The 24,313-nt window shown below is 46.0% G+C and overlaps 1 protein-coding gene across 1 annotated transcript in view; it reads right to left on the reverse strand.

The window, feature by feature from the left end:
- Positions 1–24,313, reverse strand: part of LOC115466732 (sterol O-acyltransferase 2-like) — a 347,349-nt gene that overhangs the window by 83,598 nt on the left and 239,438 nt on the right. The window contains exons 12-13 of the mRNA XM_030198190.1: positions 16,035–16,132; positions 1,698–1,796 (exon numbers count right to left, since the gene is read on the reverse strand). Of these exons, the coding sequence (XP_030054050.1) occupies positions 1,698–1,796; positions 16,035–16,132 (197 nt within the window). The remainder of the gene's footprint in view (positions 1–1,697; positions 1,797–16,034; positions 16,133–24,313) is intronic.

A 24,313-nucleotide genomic window follows, 5' to 3' on the forward strand; every position in this document is an offset into this window, starting at 1 on the left:
CAACAGCAGTGCTGGATTTTCTTTATTCTGAAGTCAAATTCCAAACCTTGCTTGCACTGAACTCAGAACTCTCACAAACAACACACCTTCGCCCCAGACACAGTTTAATGGCTTCTTTCTTCAAATCACAGATTCACCTCTCAGTCCTTCCCCTGTGTCAGAGTTAAAATCCTTACATACTTTTTCCTGACACCCTTATAGTTTCTTTCACTTAGTATAACTACCAGCAGAAATCACAGTCTCTCAGAACCTGAGTCTCAACTGTTTCCCCCTATTCTAAAAAGAGTAGGCAGCCATGTGTCCACTTAATACCTGAGCCTACAGACTCTCATTCCACCTTCCATGACCTTAAATTCCCTTAGAACTTAACCATTCCATTCACTGCATGCTGGGACATACATACCTCTGTTTCACTCCAAACCAAACTAAATTTGGTTTAAAACTTCTCACAGCTTTCTATTAGTACAGCTCTCTCCCACCCAAAATACATCAGTTTTTCCTCACATGTATTCAGCAACACAATCATGAAAAAGGCAGTCTGTTTTAAGCTCAAATCATCTCATTCTCAGCACCAAAGCTCACCTTCACTCACTTTCAATATTAAAGTACCCTTTTTCAATATCACATTTCACTTTAAACTCACAAAATCCATACTTTTATTCTTACTTTTACACAGACACACACTATACGTTTTTTCTTTCTCAATCCATGTTCACAGCCCTGGTCTCTCTGCTCACCAGGGTTGCCAGGTGAAAATTTTTTTCCCTACCCAAATCAGCCCAAATCCAGCCCAAAACCCGCCCAAAGTCAAACCCCGCCCCTGAAACCCCACCCCCGCCGTCATCAACCCCGCCGTCATCGGCCCCGCCTCTTCTGTCATCAGCCCCGCCTCACCCGTCATCGGCCCCGCCCAAAACGTCACTAACCCCGCCCAAAACGTCACTAGCCCCGCCCCCGCGGCCCAAAAAACCACTCAAAAAACTGCCGAAAGACCCCAAAACAAGCCCAAAAAAACGCAACCCGCCGCGGGCAAAAATTTCCTGCGGCGGGTCGCAGAAAACCGCCCAATTGGGCGGGAAAACCGCCCACCTGGCAACACTGCTGCTCACTCCAGTCTCCCTGGCAACTCACCCCCCCTAGAGGATCTGACATCACTCAACCAATCAGCTTATCAGAGAAAGACAGTTTTTTTTTCTGATCTGTTTAGAATCTCCCTCCCCCATAGAAGTAAATGCAAAACTTCCTATACAGAGAATTTCAAAGTCAATTTTAACCTGACTTGTACCCAAAACAGAAAGGAACATTTTAAAGTACAATCCCCACTTAATCATGGTTTATTTCTTGAAAAATAAAAGCATATTTAAGAAACATCTCACACTTTCTTCAGCTAACTCCATTAACAATTCCCAAACTAAACTTTAAACCTTTTCCAGCCAGCAGCATCCACCAAAACCCTGGAACAGCCCCCCCAGAGCCCCAGGAAAAAAACATTTAATATATGTTACCATATATTATAGTAGGAAGTAGTTCAATTAGTTATACCTAATCATACAGGAGATTTGGTTTCTGTTAAATGTTCTTCATCTGGAATTAAATAATAAATCATTGATTTTTTTTTTGAGCTGGTCCTATCTCCCCTTTTATGAACTGGAGATTAAGCTGCTTGATTACTTTAAGTTATCATAGGTTCAACCTACCCGGAAGAGGTCCCGATAAACATAATAATGTAGCCATTCATAGACCGCAATGTTCCATGTCCGATAGTAGTTTGCAAAGGATGTCGAGTTCCACCAGTCCTGAAGAGGAAAGGATTAAAGAAGAGACAGGAGAACTGAATCTAGTATATACAGACAGCAGTGAGAAATGAAAGAGACAGGGCAGCATGATAAAAAATTTAGGACACAAGCTTTTATTCTCCGAGGACAAGCAGGCTTCAATATTCTCACAAGTGGGTGACGCCGATCCACGTTGCCTGGTCCAGCATTTGCCATAGCTAAAAAAGAGCTTTGTGGAGCGCAAGCATCGCTCCAAAGCGCATGCGCGCGTGCCTTTCCACCCATCACATGAACACGGTCTCCTCAGTTCTTCTTTTTCTGTGTTTTTTCTTACCATCTCCCCATTTGCTTGGTCTTAGAGAGCTATGTTTTGTGCCTTTCGGCTATTTTTTCGATTTCTCCATTGTGTTCCTATTGTTGTACCCTCATTTTCCTTCCCTTTAATTTCTTTGAAGTTTTCTTTTTTTTGCCCAATTTTAAGTTTTATTTCTTTTTCTGACGTCATTAGGCCGTTTTTAGGCCCTGACTTTGGTTGGGGTTTACCCTTTCCTTTTCTGTGCCTTTGCCCCTTTTTTAGGCACCATCACTTCGTTTAATATAGTCAACATTTTCCCATCCATGACCACAAAGGTTCTCAGTGACTTCAAGCGCTGTACCCGGTGCAATCGGACAATCTCTGGGAAGGTCACCCTGCTGTGTTCTCTGCTTTTGTATGAAGATGAGAACCCAGCTTTGCAGAGAGGCTCAACGAGAGAGGATTTTTGGAGCCAAGTCCGGTTCCTTCACATTGGCATCGAAGTTGGAGGCGTCAGCATCGACGTCGAGCATCCCACCTGCATTGGGAGTGTTGGTAAGCATTGCAGCTACTAGACCCTTAGACACTTGGAGCAGTGAAGCATCAAGTGGGTCTCCACTTACCTCGAGGCCTCCTGCTGTGCAAGCCCCCCTGGACCGTCCATTGTCGAACCTGACCTGAGGCGACACGAGGATTCGACGTCGTCCTTGTCAGCACCAAGGAGCCTTGGTGACACGCTTCAGGCGAAGGTCAAGAAGCATCATCATCAGTCACCCTCAACACATGGTGCCAGGAGCTCTGAAGCATCAAAGGATTCAGCACCCAAGAAGCGTCTGCGCCGAGAGAACCGCTCCCCCTCCATACAGAAGGTACTGATGCGCACGTCTCCTAGAAGCTGAGATCCAGCTCCTGCATCGACCCCAGCAGTTCTGCAACCTGCACCTCAGCAGGTACCCCAGCTTTTCCCGGTGTTGGCCCTTGATAAGCGCATCGGGGCCTTGCTCTCTGAGCTGCTGGTTGACCTTATGCAACGGTGTGCATCGGCATCAGGGGTGTGTGCGCCTACCCTGCCTTTCTGGGGGCGGTGTTGGACTACTTCTCTCTCCTTCCTCCAGATTTCAACCCCTTCTTCCACCTCAATCTCACTGTTTTTCCTCCTTTGAAGTCCACTCTATCCGCCTTTTCTCTCCTCTGCCTCTTCGAATATCGGTCATTTATCGTCCCCCTGATAAGTCCCTTTCATCCTTTCTCAGTGACTTTGACGCCTGGCTTGCCTTCTTCCATGATCCTTCCTCCCCCTCTCTCATCCTTGGTGACTTTAATATTCCTGCTAATGATCCTTCCAACTCTTATATTTCCAAGTTACTCGCTTTAACGTCCTCCTTTAATCTCCAACTATGCTCCACCTCCCCCACTCATCAAAATGGTCACTGTCTTGATCTCATCTTCTCCTCCAACTGTTCACCTTCTAGTTTCCTTGCCTCTGATCATCCCTCCTCTGATCACCATCTTATAACTTTCACACTTAAATCTCCTCCCTCCCAGTCCCGTCCTATCCTATCTAATTTATCTAGGAATCTTCACGATATTGACCCTTCATCTCTATCCTCCCATGTTTCAAACCTCCTCTCTACTGTGGCACCATCCACGTCTGTCAACGAGGCTGTTTCTTCTTACAACAATACTCTATCCTCTGCCTTAGACACTCTTGCACCTTTGATGACCCGCCCTGTAAGGCGTACAAAACCCCAACCTTGGCTGACTTCTAATATCCGCTACCTACGTTCCTGTACCCGCTCCGCCGAACACCTCTGGCGGAAATCTCGGGCCCTTGCGGATTTCTTACACTTTAAGTTCATGCTGACCTCCTTCCAATCTGCTCTTTTACATGCCAAACAGGATTATTATATCCAACTGACCAACTCTCTTGGCTCTAATCCTCGACTTCTCTTCACCACATTGAACTCTCCCCTCAAGGTGCCCCCTCCCCCAACTCCCCCTTCATTATCTCCTCAGACCCTTGCTGAATTCTTTCACAACAAGGTTCAAAAGATAAACCTTGCTTTCTCTACCTCACCAGCTCTCCCTCCACTAGTCCGTTCCCCTCTCTCTCCTTCCCCTCATTCCCTTTCCTCCTTTCCTGAAGTTACTATTGAGGAAACTACACTTCTCCTTTCTTCCTCAAAATGTACCACCTGTTCCTCTGATCCCATTCCCACCCACCTTCTTAATGCCATCTCTCCTACTCTTATTCCTTTTATCTGTCACATTCTCAACCTCTCACTTTCCACTGCGACTGTCCCTGCTGCCTTTAAACATGCTGTGGTCACACCTCTCCTTAAGAAGCCTTCACTTGACCCTACTTGTCCCTCTAATTACCGACCCATCTCCCTCCTTCCTTTTCTCTCCAAATTACTTGAGTGTGCTGTTCACCGCCGCTGCCTTGATTTTCTCTCCTCACATGCTATTCTTGACCCATTACAATCTGGTTTTCGCCCTCTCCACTCAACTGAAACTGCGCTTACTAAAGTCGCCAATGACCTATTACTGGCTAAATCCAGAGGTCAATATTCCATCCTCATTCTTCTTGATCTTTCCGCTGCTTTTGACACTGTCGATCACAGCATACTTCTCGATACCCTGTCCTCACTTGGATTCCAGGGCTCTGTCCTTTCCTGGTTCTCTTCCTACCTCTCCCTCCGCACCTTTAGTGTTCACTCTGGTGGATCCTCTTCTACTTCTATCCCTCTGCCTGTCGGCGTACCTCAGGGTTCTGTTCTTGGTCCCCTCCTCTTTTCTATCTACATGTCCTGTGGTGGTTGTTGGTGAGCCCTTAGGTTCCCGGAGGCCTGGTAAGACCTCCGAGGACCGCCGCGCACCCCGAATCTTCACCCGCGGCGACCGCCGTTCACCGAGGGTTGAGCCCTCAGCTGCAGGCGGTCAGCAGGACTGCTGGAACCGCGGGGTGAAGGTCGGCCTGGCTGGTAGTCAGCAACTCAGTCTCTAGAGGGCGGCTAGCAAGGGCGGCTAGCTTGAAAAGGACGCGGACTCCGAAGGTGGCTAGCAAGGGCGGCTAGCTTGAAGACACAGACTCCGAAGGTGGCTAGCAAGGACGGCTAGCTGAAGAAGACACAGTCTCTGAAGGTGGCTAGCAAGGACGGCTAGCTGAAGAAGACACAGTCTCTGATGGTGGCTAGCAAGGACGGCTTAGCTGAAGAAGACACAGTCTCTGAAGGTGGCTAGCAAGGACGGCTAGCTGAAGAAGACACAGTCTCTGAAGGTGGCTAGCAAGGATGGCTAGCTGAAGACACAGTGAAGGTGGCTAGCAAGGACGGCTAGCTGAAGAGGACACAGTCTCTGAAGGTGGCTAGCAAGGACGGCTAGCTGAAGAAGACACAGTCTCTGAAGGTGGCTAGCAAGGACGGCTAGCTGAAGAAGACACAGTCTCTGAAGGTGGCTAGCAAGGACGGCTAGCTGAAGAGGACACAGTCTCTGAAGGTGGCTAGCAAGGACGGCTAGCTGAAGAGGACACAGTCTCTGAAGGTGGCTAGCAAGGACGGCTAGCTGAAGACACAGTCTCCGAAGGTGGCTAGCAAGGACGGCTAGCTGAAGAGGACACAGTCTCTGAAGGTGGCTAGCAAGGACGGCTAGCTGAAGACACAGTCTCCGAAGGTGGCTAGCAAGGACGGCTAGCTGAAGAGGACACAGTCTCCGATCCACTGTGTGGGCTTCTGACGAACGAAACGGAAGCACTGAACTCCTTCCGTTTCGTGGTTTAAATCCCCCGCCCGTCCTTCCCCTGCCAGCAGCTGGAGCCAATCCCCCTGGCCCAGGCAGGCACAGGAGGCCTGGATTGGCCAGCCTGCTCGGCGGGCGGGGTCTCCTTATTGATGCGCCAATCCGGCGCGAGTAGGTGGGGCTGGCTCGCGGGTCCGCTCCAGCGAGGAGGACGACGACGCCGGCGCCACAATCTTGGCCGGCGAATCTCCTTCTCCGAGGCCGGCGCTTGCCCCAGCGGATCGCCGGCCTTGGAACGGCCCGCGGCAGCGCCGGCCCCGTCGGCGGCTCGTCCCCGCCGCCCCGGATCCCGCGGCCTCCGTTGGTCCTCGCCCCCTACTGCAGGCCGCCAGGTAAGAGCCCGGGACGGGACACTACACTTCTTCCCTTGGTTCATTAATCTCATCCCATGGCTTTTCCTACCATCTCTATGCTGGTGACTCCCAAATCTACCTTTCTACCCCTGATATCTCACCTTGCATCCAAACCAAAGTTTCAGCGTGCTTGTCTGACATTGCTGCCTGGATGTCTCAACGATACCTGAAATTAAATACGACCAAAACCAAGCTTCTCATTTTCCCCCCCAAACCCACCTCCCCGCTCCCCCCGTTTTCTATTTCTGTTGATGGCTCTCTCATTCTCCCTGTCTCCTCAGCTCGAAACCTTGGGGTCATCTTTGACTCTTCTCTCTCCTTCTCTGCTCATATCCAGCAGACCGCCAAGACCTGTCGTTTCTTTCTTTACAACATCCGTAATATCCGCCCCTTTCTTTCCGAGCACTCTACCAAAACCCTCATCCACACCCTTGTCACCTCTTGTTTAGACTACTGCAATCTGCTTCTTGCTGGCCTCCCACTTAGTCACCTCTCCCCTCTCCAGTCGGTTCAAAACTCTGCTGCCCGTCTCATCTTCCGCCAGGGTCGCTTTACTCATACTACCCCTCTCCTCAAGACCCTTCACTGGCTCCCTATCCGTTTTCGCATCCTGTTCAAACTTCTTCTACTAACCTATAAATGTATTCACTCTGCTGCTCCCCAGTATCTCTCTACACTCGTCCTTCCCTACACCCCTTCCCGTGCACTCCGCTCCATGGATAAATCCTTCTTATCTGTTCCCTTCTCCACTACTGCCAACTCCAGACTTCGCGCCTTCTGTCTCGCTGCACCCTACACCTGGAATAAACTTCCTGAGCCCCTACGTCTTGCCCCATCCTTGGCCACCTTTAAATCTAGACTGAAAGCCCACCTCTTTAACATTGCTTTTGACTCGTAACCACTTGTAACCACTCGCCTCCACCTACCCTCCTCTCTTCCTTCCCGTTCACATTAATTGATTTGATTACTTTATTTATTTTTTGTCTATTAGATTGTAAGCTCTTTGAGCAGGGACTGTCTTTCTTCTATGTTTGTGCAGCGCTGCGTATGCCTTGTAGCGCTATAGAAATGCTAAATAGTAGTAGTAGTAGTAGTTCTGTTGCGGCCTCACTTGGCTCTCACCCTGCGGTGCGGCCTCTGATACCAGCGCTGCTTGCAGCACCGGTGTCAACTGCCACCCAAGTGTCACCCAAGCCAGCACTCCCTCAACGCCGGTGGAGGAAGCTTCGTTAGAGTCGAGATGGGAGTTGACTTCTCGATGCCACTCTCGAGGACATGGTGGTTCGGTCTCCACAATCCCATCGCGAGATATTATCTGACACCGAAGAAGAGTGATCATGGAATTCAGAGGAGGATCCCAGGACCTTTTCCTCAAACTAGTCTTATGGAATGCTTTCTGAACCCTCCTGTCCACTTCAAAAGGAGAAAATCTCCTCCGGAGAGCCTTTCATTTCCATCTTTTGTAAAGGAAATGGCTGATGCTATTCCATTTTCTTTGGAAGTGGAGGATGAGCCCAGGGCCAAGATGCTCAAGGTCATGGACTATGTATCTTCTCTTAAGGAGGCTTTGACTGGCCCTCTCCACAAGGTCCTCAGGGAAGTCCTTGTCAGGAACTGGGAGTCTCCTCTGTCAGTCCCTGTCATACCCAAGAAGACTGACACCTAGTACTGGCTCCACAGTGTGCCTGGTTTTGATAGGCCTCAGTTGCTTCACAATTCCATGGTGGTGGAATCCGCTCTCAAAAGAGTCAGGAGTTACAGGGACTATGCCTTTGTGCCCCCAGGGATTCTTTTGGGAGGAAGATGTACCAGGCTTCAAAGCTCATTTCACGTATACAATCTTACAGCTCTTCATGAGCACTTACTTGCGGAACTCAATGTGCCAGCTGTTGGATTTGGTTCACATGCTCCCTCCAGAGTAGGCCAAGCCTTTTCGCCACTTAGTCAAGTAGCAGAAGGCATGTTGAAAGTTTTTGGCCAGGGGCACTTACAACACTTTTGATGTGACATCCAGGATATCTGCTCAAAGTAAAGCAATGCACAGACTCTCATGGCTGCATGTTTCTGACTTGGAACATTCTGTTGAGCAGAGATTTGCGGATGCCCCTTACTGGGGGGATAAACTTTTGGAGAGAAGGTTGAAGAGGTCACTGACCAAATCAAAAACACATCGATACTATCTCTTCTCTCTCCCGCTGTGTGCCTTCTGGATCAACCTCCTCAGCTAAGAGGAATTTTGGCAAGCCAAGGAGGAGTTCCTACTACTATTCTAGGCGTAGGTACAACTCATTGGCTTACCAGCCTATTCAGGTTCAGCCCCAGTGTGCTCTCATGTCAACAGTGTGCGCCTAAGGCCCCTTCTGCTCCCCAGTCAAAGCAAAGGATGAGCTTTTGACTGGCTCCAGCAGAGCATAGCCGCTGTAAACGTGTTCATCCCAGACAACTTGCCAGTCGGGGGAGGCCCAAATTTTTTCATCAAAGGTGACTCTTATAACCTCCAACCGGTGGGTTCTTCAAATAGTCCATCTTGGATACGCCCTCAATTAACATCTAAAACCTCCAAATTGCCCACCGAGAGCTCATTCATTCAGCTCTTAGCACAGGCAGGTACTTGCAAAGGAACTCTTAGCCCTTCTGAAGGCCCATGAGGTCGAAGCCATTCCACCAGGGGAAGAAGGGCAGGGATTCTATTCCAGGTACTTCCTTGTACAGAAGAAGACCGGGGGGATGCATCCCATTGTAGACCTAACAGACCTGAACAAATTCCTAGTCCGAGAAAAGGTCAGGATGGTTTCCCTGGGCATTCTTCTCCCAATGATTCAGAAAAACAATTGGCTATGCTCTCTGGACTTAAAGGATGCATATACTCACATCCCGATACTTCCAGCCCACCGGAAGTATCTTCGGTTTCGGCTGGGAACACATCACTTTTAGTACCACGTGTTGCCTTTTGACCTTGTGTCAGCTCCCAGTATCTTCTCCAAGTGTCTAGTGTTAGTTGCAGCATCACTACGCAGACTGGGAGTCCATGTGTTCCCATATCTCGACGATTGTCTGGAAAAGAGCACTCAGAAGAGGGTACTCAGGAGTCCATGTGGATAACTATTTGGGTGATGTAGCTACTAGGGTTTGTTTTAAAAACCCTAAGTCCCATCTCTGCCCTGTCCAGCAATGGGAGTTCATAGGAGTCCTGCTCGACACACAGAGGGTTCGAGCCTACCTCCTGGAGACGAGAGCGGACAATCTTGTCTTACGTGCATCCAAGGTTTGTGTCTCTCAGCGGGTCACAGCTAAGCAGATGTTGAGATTGTTGGGCCACATGGCTTCCATAGTGTATGTTACACTCGTGACATGCCTTCATATGAGATCAGCTCAATGGACCCTGGCTTCCCAGGGTATCAAGCCACGGGGAATCTAGAAGATGTCATCCAAGTGTTCCCTGAGCTTGAACGCTCTCTTCACTGGTGGACAATTTAATCCAGGACTTCCATTCCAAATTCCTCAGCCACAAGAAGTGCTGATGATGGATGCATCTCTCCTGGGATGTGGGGGGGGGGGGGGGGGCTCATGTAGGTGGGCGTCACACTCAAAGTGCTTGGTCCTCCCAGGAAACAAATCTTCAGATAACCTCCTGGAGCTTTGGGAAATCTGGAATGCTCTAAAGGCTTTCAGAGATCGGCTCTCACCAAATTGTTCTCATTTAAACAGGCAATAAGGATGCAATGTATTATAACACCACCAACAAGCAGGGGGGCACCAGATCACACCCTCTGTCAGGAGACCGTCCAGATGTGACACTGGGCTCACCAACATGGTGTGTTCCTTCAAGCCACTTATCTGGCAGGCAAAAACAATGTCCTGGCCGACAGACTGAGCAGGATAATGCAACCTCAGAAGTGGTCTCTCATTATGAGCATAGCCCGCAAGGTCTTCTGAGCATTGGGCACCCCCTCTGTGGATCATTTTGCCACTCAGGTCAATCATAAGCTCCCTCAATTCTGTTCCAGGCTTCAGGCTCACGACAGACTATTGTCAGATACCTTCCTCCTCTATTGGTAGACAGGTCTTTTGTATGCGTATTCTCCAATAACTGTAGTGGGAAGAACTTTGTTGAAACTCAGGCAGGACCGCGGAACCGTGATTCTGATCATGCCATACTGGCCGCGGCAGCTATGGTTCCCTCTTCTTCTGGAATTATCCTCTGAAGAACCATGGGGATTGGAGTGTTTTCTGATCCTCATCACATAGAACAAGGGGTCACTTCTACGTCCCAATCTCCATTCTCTGCCTCTTACAGCTTGTATGTTGAGAGCCTAGAATTTTCTGGCTTCCAGGAAAGATTCCACTAAGAAGTGTTATTCTTTTAAATGGTGGAGGTTTGCCATGTGGTTTGAGAGCAACGTCCTAGTTCCCCTCACTTGCCCTACACAGACCCTGCTTGAATATCTTCTACACTAGTGCAATTAGTGCTTATCATCAACATGTAGAAGGTAAGCCCGTCTGTGGACAGTCTCCAGTTGTTTGCTTCGTGAGAGGTCTGATTTTGTCAAAGCCCCCCTGTCAAACCTCCACCAGTGTCATGGGATCTCAACATCATTCTCACCCAGCTGATGAAAGCTCCTTTTGAGCCACTGAATGCCATCTGAAGTACTTGACCTGGAAGGTCATTTTCTTGGTGGCTGTTACTTCAGCTCAAAGGGTCAGTGAGCTTCAGACCTTAGAGGTGGATGCACCTTATACTAAGTTTCATTCACAACAGAGTAGTCCTCTGTACGTACCCTAAGTTTCTGCCAAAGGCAGTGTCGGAATTCCATCCGAACCAGTCAATTGTCTTGCCAACATTCTTTCCCTGTCCTCATGCCTATCTTGGCGAAAGCGGCTTGCACACTGTCATGGATTCAGGGGTGGTAAGCCCTTGGACTGCAGCCAGGGCTGCAGGAGACAAGTCCTCTGAGATGGCACAGGCACAAAGCAGAGGTGAGCCAGACACAGAATCCAGACAAGACACAAGACCTGGCAAATAAGCAGTGCACACTCAAGGCAAGGTAGAAACAGAACCTGGCTGAAGCAAAAACCAGGAACGGAGCTTGACTATAGCAGGAACCAGGAACAACAGGAAGGACACTCATACAGGCCGAAGGCCGAACTGGAAACCAAACAGAAAGAAAGGGGAAAGAAACAGAATGGAATCCCCTAAGCAAATACTAACCAAGCAGTGCACACACGCTGGGCAAAACAGAGCCATAAACAAGAGGTCAAAAGACCATACACACAGGCACAAAGTAACTGAAGGGGAAAAGACAACCCCACACAGGCTCACATAGTAGAATCAACAAGTAAAAGGTTAAAGGGAATTCACACAGGGCTGTGCTTAGAACCACAGCTATACAGAAGAGCAGTCCTAACTAACTCAGAAATCACATAGAGAGGTAGCTCAGGACTGTGCTAGTAGTCCCAGCTAAAAGGAAGAGCAGTCCACTCATGCCACACAGAGAGGCAGCTCAGGGCTGTGCTAGTTGCCACAGCTAAACTGTAGACCCGCCCACTCAAACAGAAACCAGACAGAGAGGAAGCTCAGGGCTGTGCTAATAGCCACAGCTAAATGGAAGAGCCATCCACTTAAACTCAAATAGAAACTTCACAGAGAGGACTAAGACAGAAAGCATACAGAGAGGCAACTCAAGGCAGGGCCACTCGGCCACTCTAAGGTAAAGGGAAAACACCCAAAGAAGCAACTCAAGGCAACGCCACTAGGCCATTCTAAGGTAAAGGGAAAACACCCAAAGAAGCAACTCAAGGCAAGGCAAAGGGAAAACACCCAAAGAAGCAACTCAAGACAAGGCCACGCGACCATACCAAGGTAAAGGGGAATCACACAAAGAAGCAACTCGAGGCTAGGCCTCATGGCCACTCAAAGAGTAAAGGGAAGCCACTCATAGAAGCACTCAGGATAAAGGGAAGCCACTCAGGCTGTGTCACACGGCACTCAAGGATAAAGGGAAGCCACTCATAGGAACACTCAAGGCTGTGCCATATGGCACTCAAGGATAAAGGGAAGCCACTCATAGTAACACTCAAGGCTGTGCCACATGGCACTCAAGAATAAAGGGAAGCCACTCATAGGAACACTCAGGACTGTGCCACACAGCCACTCAGATTTAAACATAGAAAAGTAATTCACACAGGTACAAACAAGAACTACATCCAGAAACCACAAGGGGCTGTGCCAGGGAGCATAGCTAACAGCAAAGTAATCACTCAGGTTCAAACAAGAACCACACACATAAAGAAACAGTACAGGGCTGTGCTTGGAAGCACAGCTAACAGAAAAGTAATCCATTCAGGTTCAAACAAGATCCACAAAAACAGCTCAGGGCTGTGCCCTGAGGCACAGTTAACAAGAAGACCAGTTCACTCAGAATCAAACAACAACACTATATGAAGAAAAAGGTAAACCAGACCTTTTGCAAAGGCAAGGCATGAAAGTTCCAAGGTGCAAATAAAGGACTTCCTGATGATGTCACAACTTGGACTGAGGCTTGAATAGCAGGAACACCAATAGCAGAAACCACTATGCAGGTAAAAGGCAGTCTTGAAATGTCACACAGCCAGATTACGGAGAAAAAATAGGTCTAGATATATGGGCATGGCCACAGTCGTGACACACAGCTTGGATTGCAAGAGAGCATTGGCCTACTACATGGAGCGGACAAGGTCTCACAGACAGTCCTCCCAGCTTTTTATTTCTTTTGATCCCAACAGGATGTGGGCCGCCATCGGGAAACACAACATGGCTGAGAGATTGCATTTCCTTCACTTATGCCCAGGCTGGGCTGGCCTTGGAGGGTCATGTCACAGCTCATAATGTCAGAGCAATGGCTGCGTCGGTAGCCCATTTGAGGTCAGCCTCCATTGAAGAAATTTGCAAGGCTGCGACGTGGTCTTCAGTCCACACATTCACTTCACACTACTGCCTTGAGCAGGATATCCGACGCAACAGTTGGCTCAGGCAGACAGTGTTGCAGAATCTGTTTGGGGTCTAGAATCCAACTCCACCCTCCTAGGCCCATTTTATTATGTTCCAGGCTGCACTCTCATTCAGATCCTATATAATAATTCTCACCTCCAACGTTCGATCCTGCCTGGGACCGTGGCTCCCGTGGTCTGCTAGGCACCATCAGTGACGTGATCCCCCTCACGCCCCTCCCACTGAGTTCCAGACTCCGCCCTCCGTCCGATTTCAACACCCCCCCATCCGTGTTACGGACCCCAACCCCCCCTGCCGCGACCCTGGTGACCCCCCCTTCCTGACGAAAACACTCCCCCGCCGTTGTCGCATACCTGTGCTGACGGGTGGCCCCAACCCCCGACAGCCAAAGTCCTATTCTCGGCTTCGCGGAGTTGCTTGGTGAATGATCATCTGTTCAAGTTTCTGTGCGTGCGTCTGACGTCAGACGCACGCACAGAAACTTGAAAAGATGATCATTCAACAAGCAACGCCGACGCAGATGAGAACAGAACTTCGGCTGTTGGGGGTTGGGGTCCCCTGTCAGCACAGGTACGTGGCGGTGGCAGGGGACAGTTATTGGCGGGAAGGGGAGGGGGTCGACAGGGTAGCGGAGGGGGGGTCCAGGGGTCCATAATGCGGAGGGGGGTGTTGAAATCGGAGGGGGGGAGTCTGGAACTCGGTGGGAGGGGCGTGAGGGGGCATTGAACTGGGTGGGTGGGAGGCTGGGAGGCCTTGAACTGGGAGGGAGGGTGGCCTTGAACTGGGAGGGAGGGAGTCCTTGAACTGGGAGGGAGGGAAGAAGGGAGTTCTTGAACTGGGAGGGAGGGTGGCCTTGAACTGAGAGGAAGGTGGGAGGGTGGCCTTGAACTGAGAGAGAGAGGGGGGGGTCTGGAACTCAGAGGGGACAGAGTAAGACAGAGAGGGAGGGTGAGGGATTGCCTTGCTATAACAAAACAGGCCTTTTTTACTAGTTGTATATAGTTTTCAGGTTAATCTGTGTTATATCCTCATGGTTGCGAGGCCCAATTTAACAATGTTTGTTGTTTTTCATGAATCGGGATGCTAGGGATTCCCCACTTGTGAGAATATAGAAGCCTGTTTGTCCTCAGAGAAAGCGAAGATACTTACCTGTATCAGGTATTCTCCGAGGACAGCAGACTTTATATTCTCACAATCCCTCCCACCTCACCTTAGAGTTGTCTCCTTTTACTTTATTTTTTATTATAGTATTAAACTGAGGAGACCGTGTTCGCGTGATGGGCAGGAAGGCACTCACGCACGCATGCGTGGTAGATTGCGGCTCATGCTCCACAAAGCTCTTATTTTACATGCCAAATGCCGGACTGGGTAACATGGATCGGCATCACCCACTTGTGAGAATATAAAGACTGCTGTCCTAAGAGAATATCTGTTACAAGTAAGTATCTTCGCTTCATGATCCTTAGAGTCACAACCTGCTTAGGTTTTCAGGATGGACAAAATATGTAAATGAACCTGGTTCTTTTGCCAATAATATGGAAATTTATGTGATTAATATTTATTATATCACGTTTTGTAGCCCTCAGTGACTGGAAGTAAATATCCTCATTTAGAGATGTTGTGACAAGTATTAGAAATATATGAGATAATCCAATGTAGCCTATCAAGACCTATCACAAATAAAAGGGATAATGTTAGAGTAAGTTTGTTCCAATCTACTGATGAACAACATGTAGCAGGAAGTTGAAACAAAACTTTATAGGGATTTTCATCTTGCTAGAGCATGAGGGGAGAAGAGACTAGCAAATCCTCAGTGAGAGATCAGCAAGAACATTAACTGAATGGAAAAAAAATCAACACATTTTGCAGAAGGCAAGTGGTAAAAGAAAATATTTCCTCTTTTAGCTAAACTGAAACGTAACAGTGTCACCCGGTCACCTTACAATGATATTGCAGACTTTACACAGTGAGAAAGCAAAATGGGAACTGCCAGTAGGGAGCTGTTAGGGGCTGCAATGAGACAATTGAATTTAGAAATAAACTACAAAATAAAAAACCGGGAAGGGAACCCAATTATGTCTTCAACAAAAAAATATAACATTGGTTCTCCAAATATAAATGTAAGCATAAAAAATAAGGAAGGAAAAAGCCTTGAGCGGGACTTCTTCATCATCGACTGAAAAAAAACCCTCCCAAACAGTGGAATCTTTTATTGAAGTATCTAGTAATCATAGAATTTAAACTTCAGATATTAAAATGTACTTAATTGCATCGTCTGTTTCTCCCAGCTCAGACAGAAAAACAGACCGTGACCGATGAAGGCCAGCGTTTCGATTAGCTGCATCAGGATCAGCAAGTCTCCCATGGTTGAACAGAGTAATAATTAAATTAATGACTTGCTGACCCTAATGCAGCTAATCGAAACACTGGCCATCATCAGTCACGGTTCTGTTTTTCTGTATGAGCTGGGAGAGATGACGCAGCTAAGTACATTTTAGTATTTGTTTAAATTCTATCACTAAATACTAGATACTTCAATAAACGATTCCACTGTTTGGGATGTCTTTTCAGCCGATGATGAAGTTCTGCTCTACCAGCTATTAGTTGGGATCTTCCGGAGGCTTTTTCATCCCTTATTTTTGATGCTTACGTTTATATTTGGAGAATCAGTGTTCTAACAATTTAATTTAGGTCAGAAAGCCTTGTCAGAAACACAAAAAGGCTTAAATAGGGTAACTCTTGCATTCTAAGTAATAAAATAAGTATCAGAAGCACAGCTGTTTCCTTCCTTCCTTCCTTGAGTAAGGAGTCACTCAGTTGCTTACCTTGTAGAACATTCTGTCACCAAAGCGCAGCATCTCTGCAAAGGCATTCGGCCAACAGTGAAGGACAGCAAAAAATGTCAGCAGCAGAATAAACATGCCTGCAGAAACCAGGAGTGAATCTAATTAGAGAAGTTCAACATTAGTATGTATTGACTTCCACAAAGTTGGACAGGCCACCCTTTCATTCCAATCCCCTTCCCAGTCACCATTACCCATAATTCTCAATGCCACTCCCATGGCTTATTCAATGTGCCTCTAAAATATCACCTGTTTTGGGACCTATACTAAATCTGCAACTAAGTCATGGGATCCCACTACTTTTAAACCAATACACACTAAAACTCGACATTTATTTCGCTCCCTAAGTGACATGGACATATCAGGGAAAGAACTTAATTGGCTTGAGTTTTCTGTCAAGTAGAACTTACAGGGTGAAAATGGTATGGATTTCCCCAAGCCGCTCCATTATCCCCAATTCTTTTCAATATAGTGATGAGCTCTTTTGGAAGGGAACCAACTCATTTAAATGTTAGCTTAGATAAATATGCTATTAATATCATGGAAAATTGGGCTTTTACTCATTTTCTGAAATAAATTTAGATAAAACAAATTTATTATAGTTGAGATCTTCAACTATTTTGTCACTAGGTAGCAGTCTGGTCCTTATTGGCAGAACACTTTCTCATGTATCTTCCTTAAAGGTGCTTAGTAACTGCTTAGATAGTAACCACAGAAAGGTGGTATATCAAATCCCATTCCCCCTTAGATTTAGGTCTATGATTTGATACCCATCTTAATTTACAGATAAAAAAAGTATTTTGGAAATTGACAGATTTTGTCTGATCTGAGAATACTTTCCTCCCTGTTTACAAAAGCCATGCAGCAATGCCGACACAACCCATTTAAAGTGAATGGGTTAATTTGGAATTAGCGCACCAGCAGCTGCTAGAATGGCTTTGTAAACAGGATGGTTAATTTGAATAATTAAAAATGAACATTCAAGCATTTATCCTTTTACAACTGGTTAGGTGTAAAAGTTAGGTGTTCTGAGAAATTTTTAAAAAGCAACTGGAAACACTACAAAACACCACAGCTCGACTATTATGTGGTACCTGGAAGTCTGAACAGGCAAATGTTACTCTGGTTATTGATAGAAGCGCACTCGGATCTTCAAAATGTGCATTTTATTGTTTAGTATATAATCCATAGTTTAGCTCTACCTGATATTTATCAATTATTAATCTTTCCCCCATCACATAAAATATTGTACAATGGAGATCAATTAGTACTTTTCCATTGGCAAAGAGATTTAAAATTTAAATGAATGTTTGTCTTATTTTTCTCTTTTGAGGTGGCAAGACTTTGCAACATTTTACCAGTAGACATCAGATCCAAAACTGATTATATGAGTTTTCATAAAAAATGTAAAATGGATTTTTCCCCAAAACTTAAAAAGGTATGAATTCTATTTTATTATGATTATTTGAGTATGAGATATCCCAGAAATGGCTAGTAAAAATTCATTGTAATTAATATTAAACAAACGTATTGGTATTTGTAGAATACCTAGTACTTGTATTATTATTTCTCCGAGGACAAGCAGACTGTCGTATTCTCACAGCTGGGTGATGTCATCCAATGGAGCCGAATGTGGATGCTGACTAGCGAGATCAAGGACTTTCTACATAAGTACGTAAGTATTGCCATACTGGGAAAGACCAAAGGTCCATCAAGCCCAGCATCCTGTTTCTAACAGTGGCCAATCCAGATCACAAATACCTGGCAAGATCCCAAAAAAGTACAAAACATTTTATAGTGCTTATCCCAAAAATAGTGGATTTTCCCCAAGTCCATTTAATAACGTTCTTTGGACTTTCCTTTAGGAAGTCGTACAAACCTTTTTAAAACTCTGCTAAGCTAACCGCCTTTACCACATTCTCTGGCAACGAATTCCAGAGTTTAACTACAGTTTAATTATGCGTTGGGTGAAGAAAAATTTTCTCTGATTCGTTTTAAATTTACTACATTGTAGCTTCATCACATGCCCCCTAGTCCTAGTATTTTTGGAAAGCGTAAACAGACGCTTCACATCTACCCGTTCAACTCCACTCATTATTTTATAGACCTCTATCATATCTCCCCTAGCCGCTTTAGCCTTTCCTCATAGGGAAGTCGTCCCATCCCCTTTATAATTTTTGTCGCCCTTCTCTGCACCTTTTCTAATTCTACTATATCTTTTTTTGAGATACAGCGACCAGAATTGAACACAATATTTGAGGTGCAGTCGCACCATGGAGCGATACAAAGGCATTATAACATCCTCATTTTTGTTTTCCATTCCTTTCCTAATAATACCTAACATTCTATTTGCTTTCTTAGCCACAGCAGCACACTAAGTAGAAGGTTTCAACGTATCATCAACGATGACACCTAGATCCCTTTCTTGGTCCGTGACTCCTAATGTGGAACCTTGCAGGACGTAGCTATAATTTGGGTTCCTCTTTCCCACATGCATCACTTTGCACTTGCTCACATTAAACGTCATCTGCCATTTAGACGCCCAGCCTCCCAGTCTCATAAGGTCCTCTTGTAATTTTTCACAATCCTCCCGCGATTTAACCACTTTGAATAACTTTGTGTCATCAGCAAATTGAATTACCTCACTAGTTACTTCCATCTCTAGGTCATTTATAAATATGTTAAAAAGCAGCTGTCCCAGCACAGAGCCCTGGGGAACCCCACTAACTACCCTTCTCCATTGAGAATACTGACCATTTAACCGTACTCTTTGTTTTCTATCTTTTAACCAGTTTTTAATCCACAATAGAACACTACCTCCTATCCCATGACTCTCCAATTTCCTCTGAAGTCTTTCATGAGGTACTTTGTCAAATGCCTTCTGAAAATCCAGATACACAATATCAACCGGCTCCCCTTTATCCACATGTTTGTTCACCTCTTCAAAGAAATGTAGTAGATTGGTGAGGCAAGATTTCCCTTCACTAAATCCATGTTGACTTTGTCTCATTAATCCATGCTTTTGAATATGCTCTGTAATTTTGTTCTTAATAATAGTCTCTACCATTTTGCCCGGCACCGACGTCAGACTCACTGGTCTATAATTTCCCAGATCTCCTCTAGAACCTTTTTTAAAAATCGGCATTATATTGGCCACCCTCCAGTCTTCCGGTACCACACTCGATTTTAAGGATAAATTACATATTTCTAACAATAGCTCCGCAAGCTCATTTTTCAGTTCTATCAGTACTCTGGGATGAATAGCATCCGGTCCAGGAGATTTGCTACTCTTCAGTTTGTAGAACTGCTCCATTACATCCTCCAGGTTTACAGAGAATTCATTAAGTTTCTCCGACTCGTCAGCTTCGAATACCATTTTTGGCACCAGTACCACTCCCAAACCTTCCTCGGTGAAGACCGAAGCAAAGAATTCATTTATGTTTAAATCTATTTTATTGACGATAATAATAATACAGCAAATACGAAGGCACATATACATTGTCATCATAAAACCATAACAATCTTTAACTAGTTCCATAACATCAATATCTTTTAATTTCCTCCCCCCCCTCTCCAAGTATTGACAATTCCCTTCCTCTTTGTTCACTGAAAATGACACTCATGTATGATTAGCACGTATACATCAGCACTTCAATATGAGGCTAGCCTAACCCATACAAATTTAGCCACCCTACACAAATCATTCCAACTTGGAGCCCTCTTCCCCCCTCCCCCCCTCCCATTCCATATCATCCTCCCCCACAGAATGATCTTATACCCCTTCCCCCCCCTTCCCAAATCCCCAGACTACAACGTGAGAGTATTCATCAGTAAACTACGAGCTCTGCTAGACAGGGCCTGCACATATGGTTCCCAGACCTCCCAGAATCGTTGTTTACTTCTAGGGCCACGACTCGCTCTATATGCCTCCATCATCACCAGTGAGTGAAGCATATTCCTCCACAGCCAGTAAGATGGCCCTGTTTCCTGAGTCCAAAGTTGCAATATACATTGTTTCCCAATGATTAAAGCCTTATATATTAATAGTCGCTCCCCTTGCCGAATAACTAGCCCACTCCCAACCAGTCCCAGCACCATATTCTTGGGTGGCAGACGTATCTTCTTCTTTAGCAATATTTCACAATATTCCATGATTTTACCCCAAAACTGCCTAATTACTGGACATTCCCATAGCATGTGAAATACAGACGCTCTCTGAGAGTTGCATTTACTACAGTTTGGCTCCTGAATTCTTCCAGCATAATAGGCCTGCACCGGGGAAAAATATGCTCTCAATATGATTCTAAATTGTATCTCCCGATGCCGAGCACTGGTTACTTTATGTGTTATCTCCTTCAGGTATTTAACTATGTCCCCACTTCTTATCTCCACTCGCATGTCAGTAGACCATTTCTGAGCCACTACCTCATAACTTCGGGGTGGAGCAATCATCCTTAACTGTTTATAAAGTATGGATACCGAAGTCTGTTCCCTACCTTGTGGTAAAAATAAGTTCACCAATAAGTCATAAATCCCTCTATCACACTTGCTTCTAAATAATTGCATAATGTAGCTATGTAGCTGATGATATTCATACCATGTCACATTCTTTGCACCCACCATACCCTCCAGAGCCTCTCTCGATATAACCTTCCCCGGATCCTGCACGACATCCGCCACCAGGGTCACCCCTTCCTGTGCCCAGTTAGCAATCCTCTTTTGCATATTCCCCGGGCCAAAATCTGCATTCCCCACTAGTGGGAGCTGATCGGTACAATGTGGATTCTTATTCAATTGCTTTAATATATATTGCCACATACTACGCATCGGGTGTAATAAAATATGTTGCCCCCAACTCTTAGGCAGGTTATTACCCTTAAGATGTAACAGATAATATGGATGGTAGGGCCTGAATATTTCATACTCAGTCTTCCAATCCGTATACTCTTCTGTTTCCAATATCCAATCTGCTAGGTATCTCGTCAAACAGGCCCAGTTATATTGTCTTATATCAGGCATCCCTAAGCCTCCCTCCTCCCCTCTTCCATACATAAATTCCAGTTTGAGTTTTGCCTTTTTCCCTCCCCAGCAAAACCTGGACAACATTCCATTAAGTTTCTTAAGATCTTTAGTCTGTACAAGGATCGGCAACTGTCTTAGCACATAGAGCCATCTAGGAAAAAGTACCATTGCGAAGAGACCTACTCTCCCGCTCACCGTCAAGGGCAATCCCTCCCATCTGGCCAACTGATGTCTCGTATGCTGAAGGAGCTCATCTACATTTCGTCTATATAATCTACTCAAGTCCCCAGTTAACATAATGCCTAGATATCTAAACTCCTTTGCCGACCATCGCAATGGAAACTCACCCTTCCACTGCTCTCTTACTTTATCAGTCATAGGCAATCCCTCAGATTTTTGCATATTCAATTTAAACCCCGAGAATGTACCATATTCTGCAAGTACCTCCATCAGTACTGGTAACGATCTCTCTGGTCTATCCAGATGAACCAGGATATCATCCGCAAAGGCTGAGATTTTAAATTCTCGGGTTCCCAATTTTATCCCTTCAATCTCGGGATTCCCCAATATGTCACGCACTAAAGGGTCCAATGTTATGGCGAAGAGCAGTGGAGACAAAGGGCAGCCCTGCCTAGTACCCCGATTTACTGGGAAGCTTTCAGAGTACGAGCCATTAACCAGCACTCTGGCCGCTGGGTTTTTGTATAATATAGATATTGCTTGTGTAAAGTACCCCTCAAACCCATATGCCCGCAGCGTTGCAAAAAGAAATTCCCACTCAACCCTATCGAACTCCTTCTGGGCGTCGAAACTGATCAATAGCGAGTCTCCTCCCTCCCTACGGACTCGCTCCATCGTAGCTAATATCATCCTAATATTTTTCACACTCTGTCTCCCTTGAATAAATCCAACTTGAGGAGAGGCCACTATCCCAGGCAGCACCCCAGCCAATCTCACAGCTAAGATCTTAGCCAGCAGCTTTGCCTCGTAGCTGATGAGTGATATTGGTCTGTAAGAATCTGGTAAAGTCGGATCCTTCTCAGGTTTCAAAAAGACCATTATATCTGCCAATCTCAAGGATGACGGGAGTTCCCCCAGTGCCACAGAATCATTAAATGCATTGACTAATGTGTCACCTATGTCCTGTACTAAGATTTTATATAATTCAGCCCGGAATCCATCCGGACCCGCTGCTTTATGCATTGCACTACCTCTGATTCCTCTATGGACCTCTTCTACTTCTATCGGTTTGTTGAGCTCCTGCCGCTGTTGCTCTGATATCTTAGGCAGTGTAACATTCTCAAGATACATATCTGGATCTAAGTCATCTGAGTCATTCTTGGCATACAGCCTGGCATAATAATCTTGGAACACCGCCTGTATCCCTGCATCCGTATGTGCCAAACCCCCTGATGACGCCCGCACTGCCAGCACTCTTCTCTGTCCCCTCGCTCTCCTCACTAACCCCGCCATCATTTTCCCTGGTTTATTGCCATACTGAAATAAGCGATATCTATAATATTCAGCTGATTTACTTGCTCGTTGATGCAATAGCTCATTAAGCGAAGCTTGTGCGGCCAACAGTTGCTCCCTAGTATGACTTGTGGAATGTTGTCCATAGGACCTCCTGAGGCATACTAGTAGTTTCCCCATTCTAATGATCGCTTGATCTCTCCGTTTCTTCTTCCTAGCGGTATACGCTATTATCTCTCCCCTTAAGACAGCCTTTCCTGCTTCCCAATATAATATCGGGGTATGTACATGTGGTGTGTTATGCATAGTATATTCTTTCCATTTCTCTCTAATATGTGTCCTGAATTCTTGATCATAATACAAATCCATGGGGAAGGCCCATCTAAACTGTCTACTCTGTAGATTCTGATCCCTCATTTTTATATATATAGCCGCATGATCTGATATGATCGTAGGGTCAATATCTGCCTCGATATTACCAGAGAAACTCTCTTCATCTATCAATAGATAATCAATCCTTGATTGTGTATGGTGTGCTCTAGAGTAGTGAGTATAGTCTTTAGTGGTTGGATGTAACACTCTCCACGCATCTACCATTCCCAGTGCTCCACATAGCAGAGATATACCCTTATTAGCTCCTACTGCCCCTCCCGATTTAGTGTGTGATCTGTCCATACTCGGGTCCGCCACCACATTGAAGTCTCCCCCAATTATCTTCTGCTGAATGTTGGACTTTTGTACCTTGCTTAAGAAATTATGATAAAATTGTTTATTGTACACATTTGGGGCATAAACATTGCAGATTAAATAAGACCTGCCATTCACCTTTACCTGTGCTATAATATATCTCCCATCTGCATCAATATGGATCTGGTCAACTTCGACTGTGAGGGATTTATGAAATAGGATCACCACTCCCGCTTTTTTCCCCACTGCCGGGGATTCTAACATAGTCCCCACCCACCACATTTGGAGCTTTTTATGTTCCTGGGCTGTTAGATGTGTTTCTTGGAGGAGCGCAATATCAGCACTTTTCTTTTTAAGGCTATGGAGAATTTTCTTCCTTTTAATGGGTGACGATATGCCCCCCACGTTCCAGGAGTATACTTTAAGTCCTATTACGTGACCCCATCTCGCTCTTGGCTAAACAGATGTACATCTACTAATATCCAGCAGGAGTGGTGTCCTAGCTGCATCACCCCCACTGTTCTTTTCCACACCCCGTCATCCTTCCTCTCTCTCACTTTCACTCTCTTACTGATGTATTTCAATTGGTAGCCTGTATCCCTTCCCCTATGCTTCCCCACCCCCCTCCTCATCCCTCCCCCTCCCTGATCCCTCATCCCCTTCCCCAACTTCCCTTCCCATTCCAAGGACTAGTCACGGTATAACACCTGCATTCACCCTTCCACACAAACTATTCAACAACCCCTTCCCGTTCTATTCCCCAACATATTGTCTACTTATACCCATATACAACATATCCACTAATTCAGTCTTTATAGTCTCACTTATAGGTGACAGGAGAGATCCTCTGATATTTTGTTCAGTTGATGTCATCCTCCCCTCACAAACTGCCGTCTGCATATTCTCAGAGACCGCTCTCCAACTCGAGGGCCCTCCAGGAAGCAGTCAATTATCTTGCCAGGAACCTCGCTGCCAGTACTCTCACATAGTGAATTTCAGAATTCAAAATCCAATACCTGCAGCATATTCTGTATGAGACTTAATAATCCTCATCTATTCGATCCCCTGAACTTCCAATC

The sequence above is a fragment of the Microcaecilia unicolor genome, chromosome 3 (assembly GCF_901765095.1).
Source record: "Microcaecilia unicolor chromosome 3, aMicUni1.1, whole genome shotgun sequence".
Taxonomy (NCBI): Eukaryota; Metazoa; Chordata; class Amphibia; order Gymnophiona; family Siphonopidae; genus Microcaecilia; species Microcaecilia unicolor.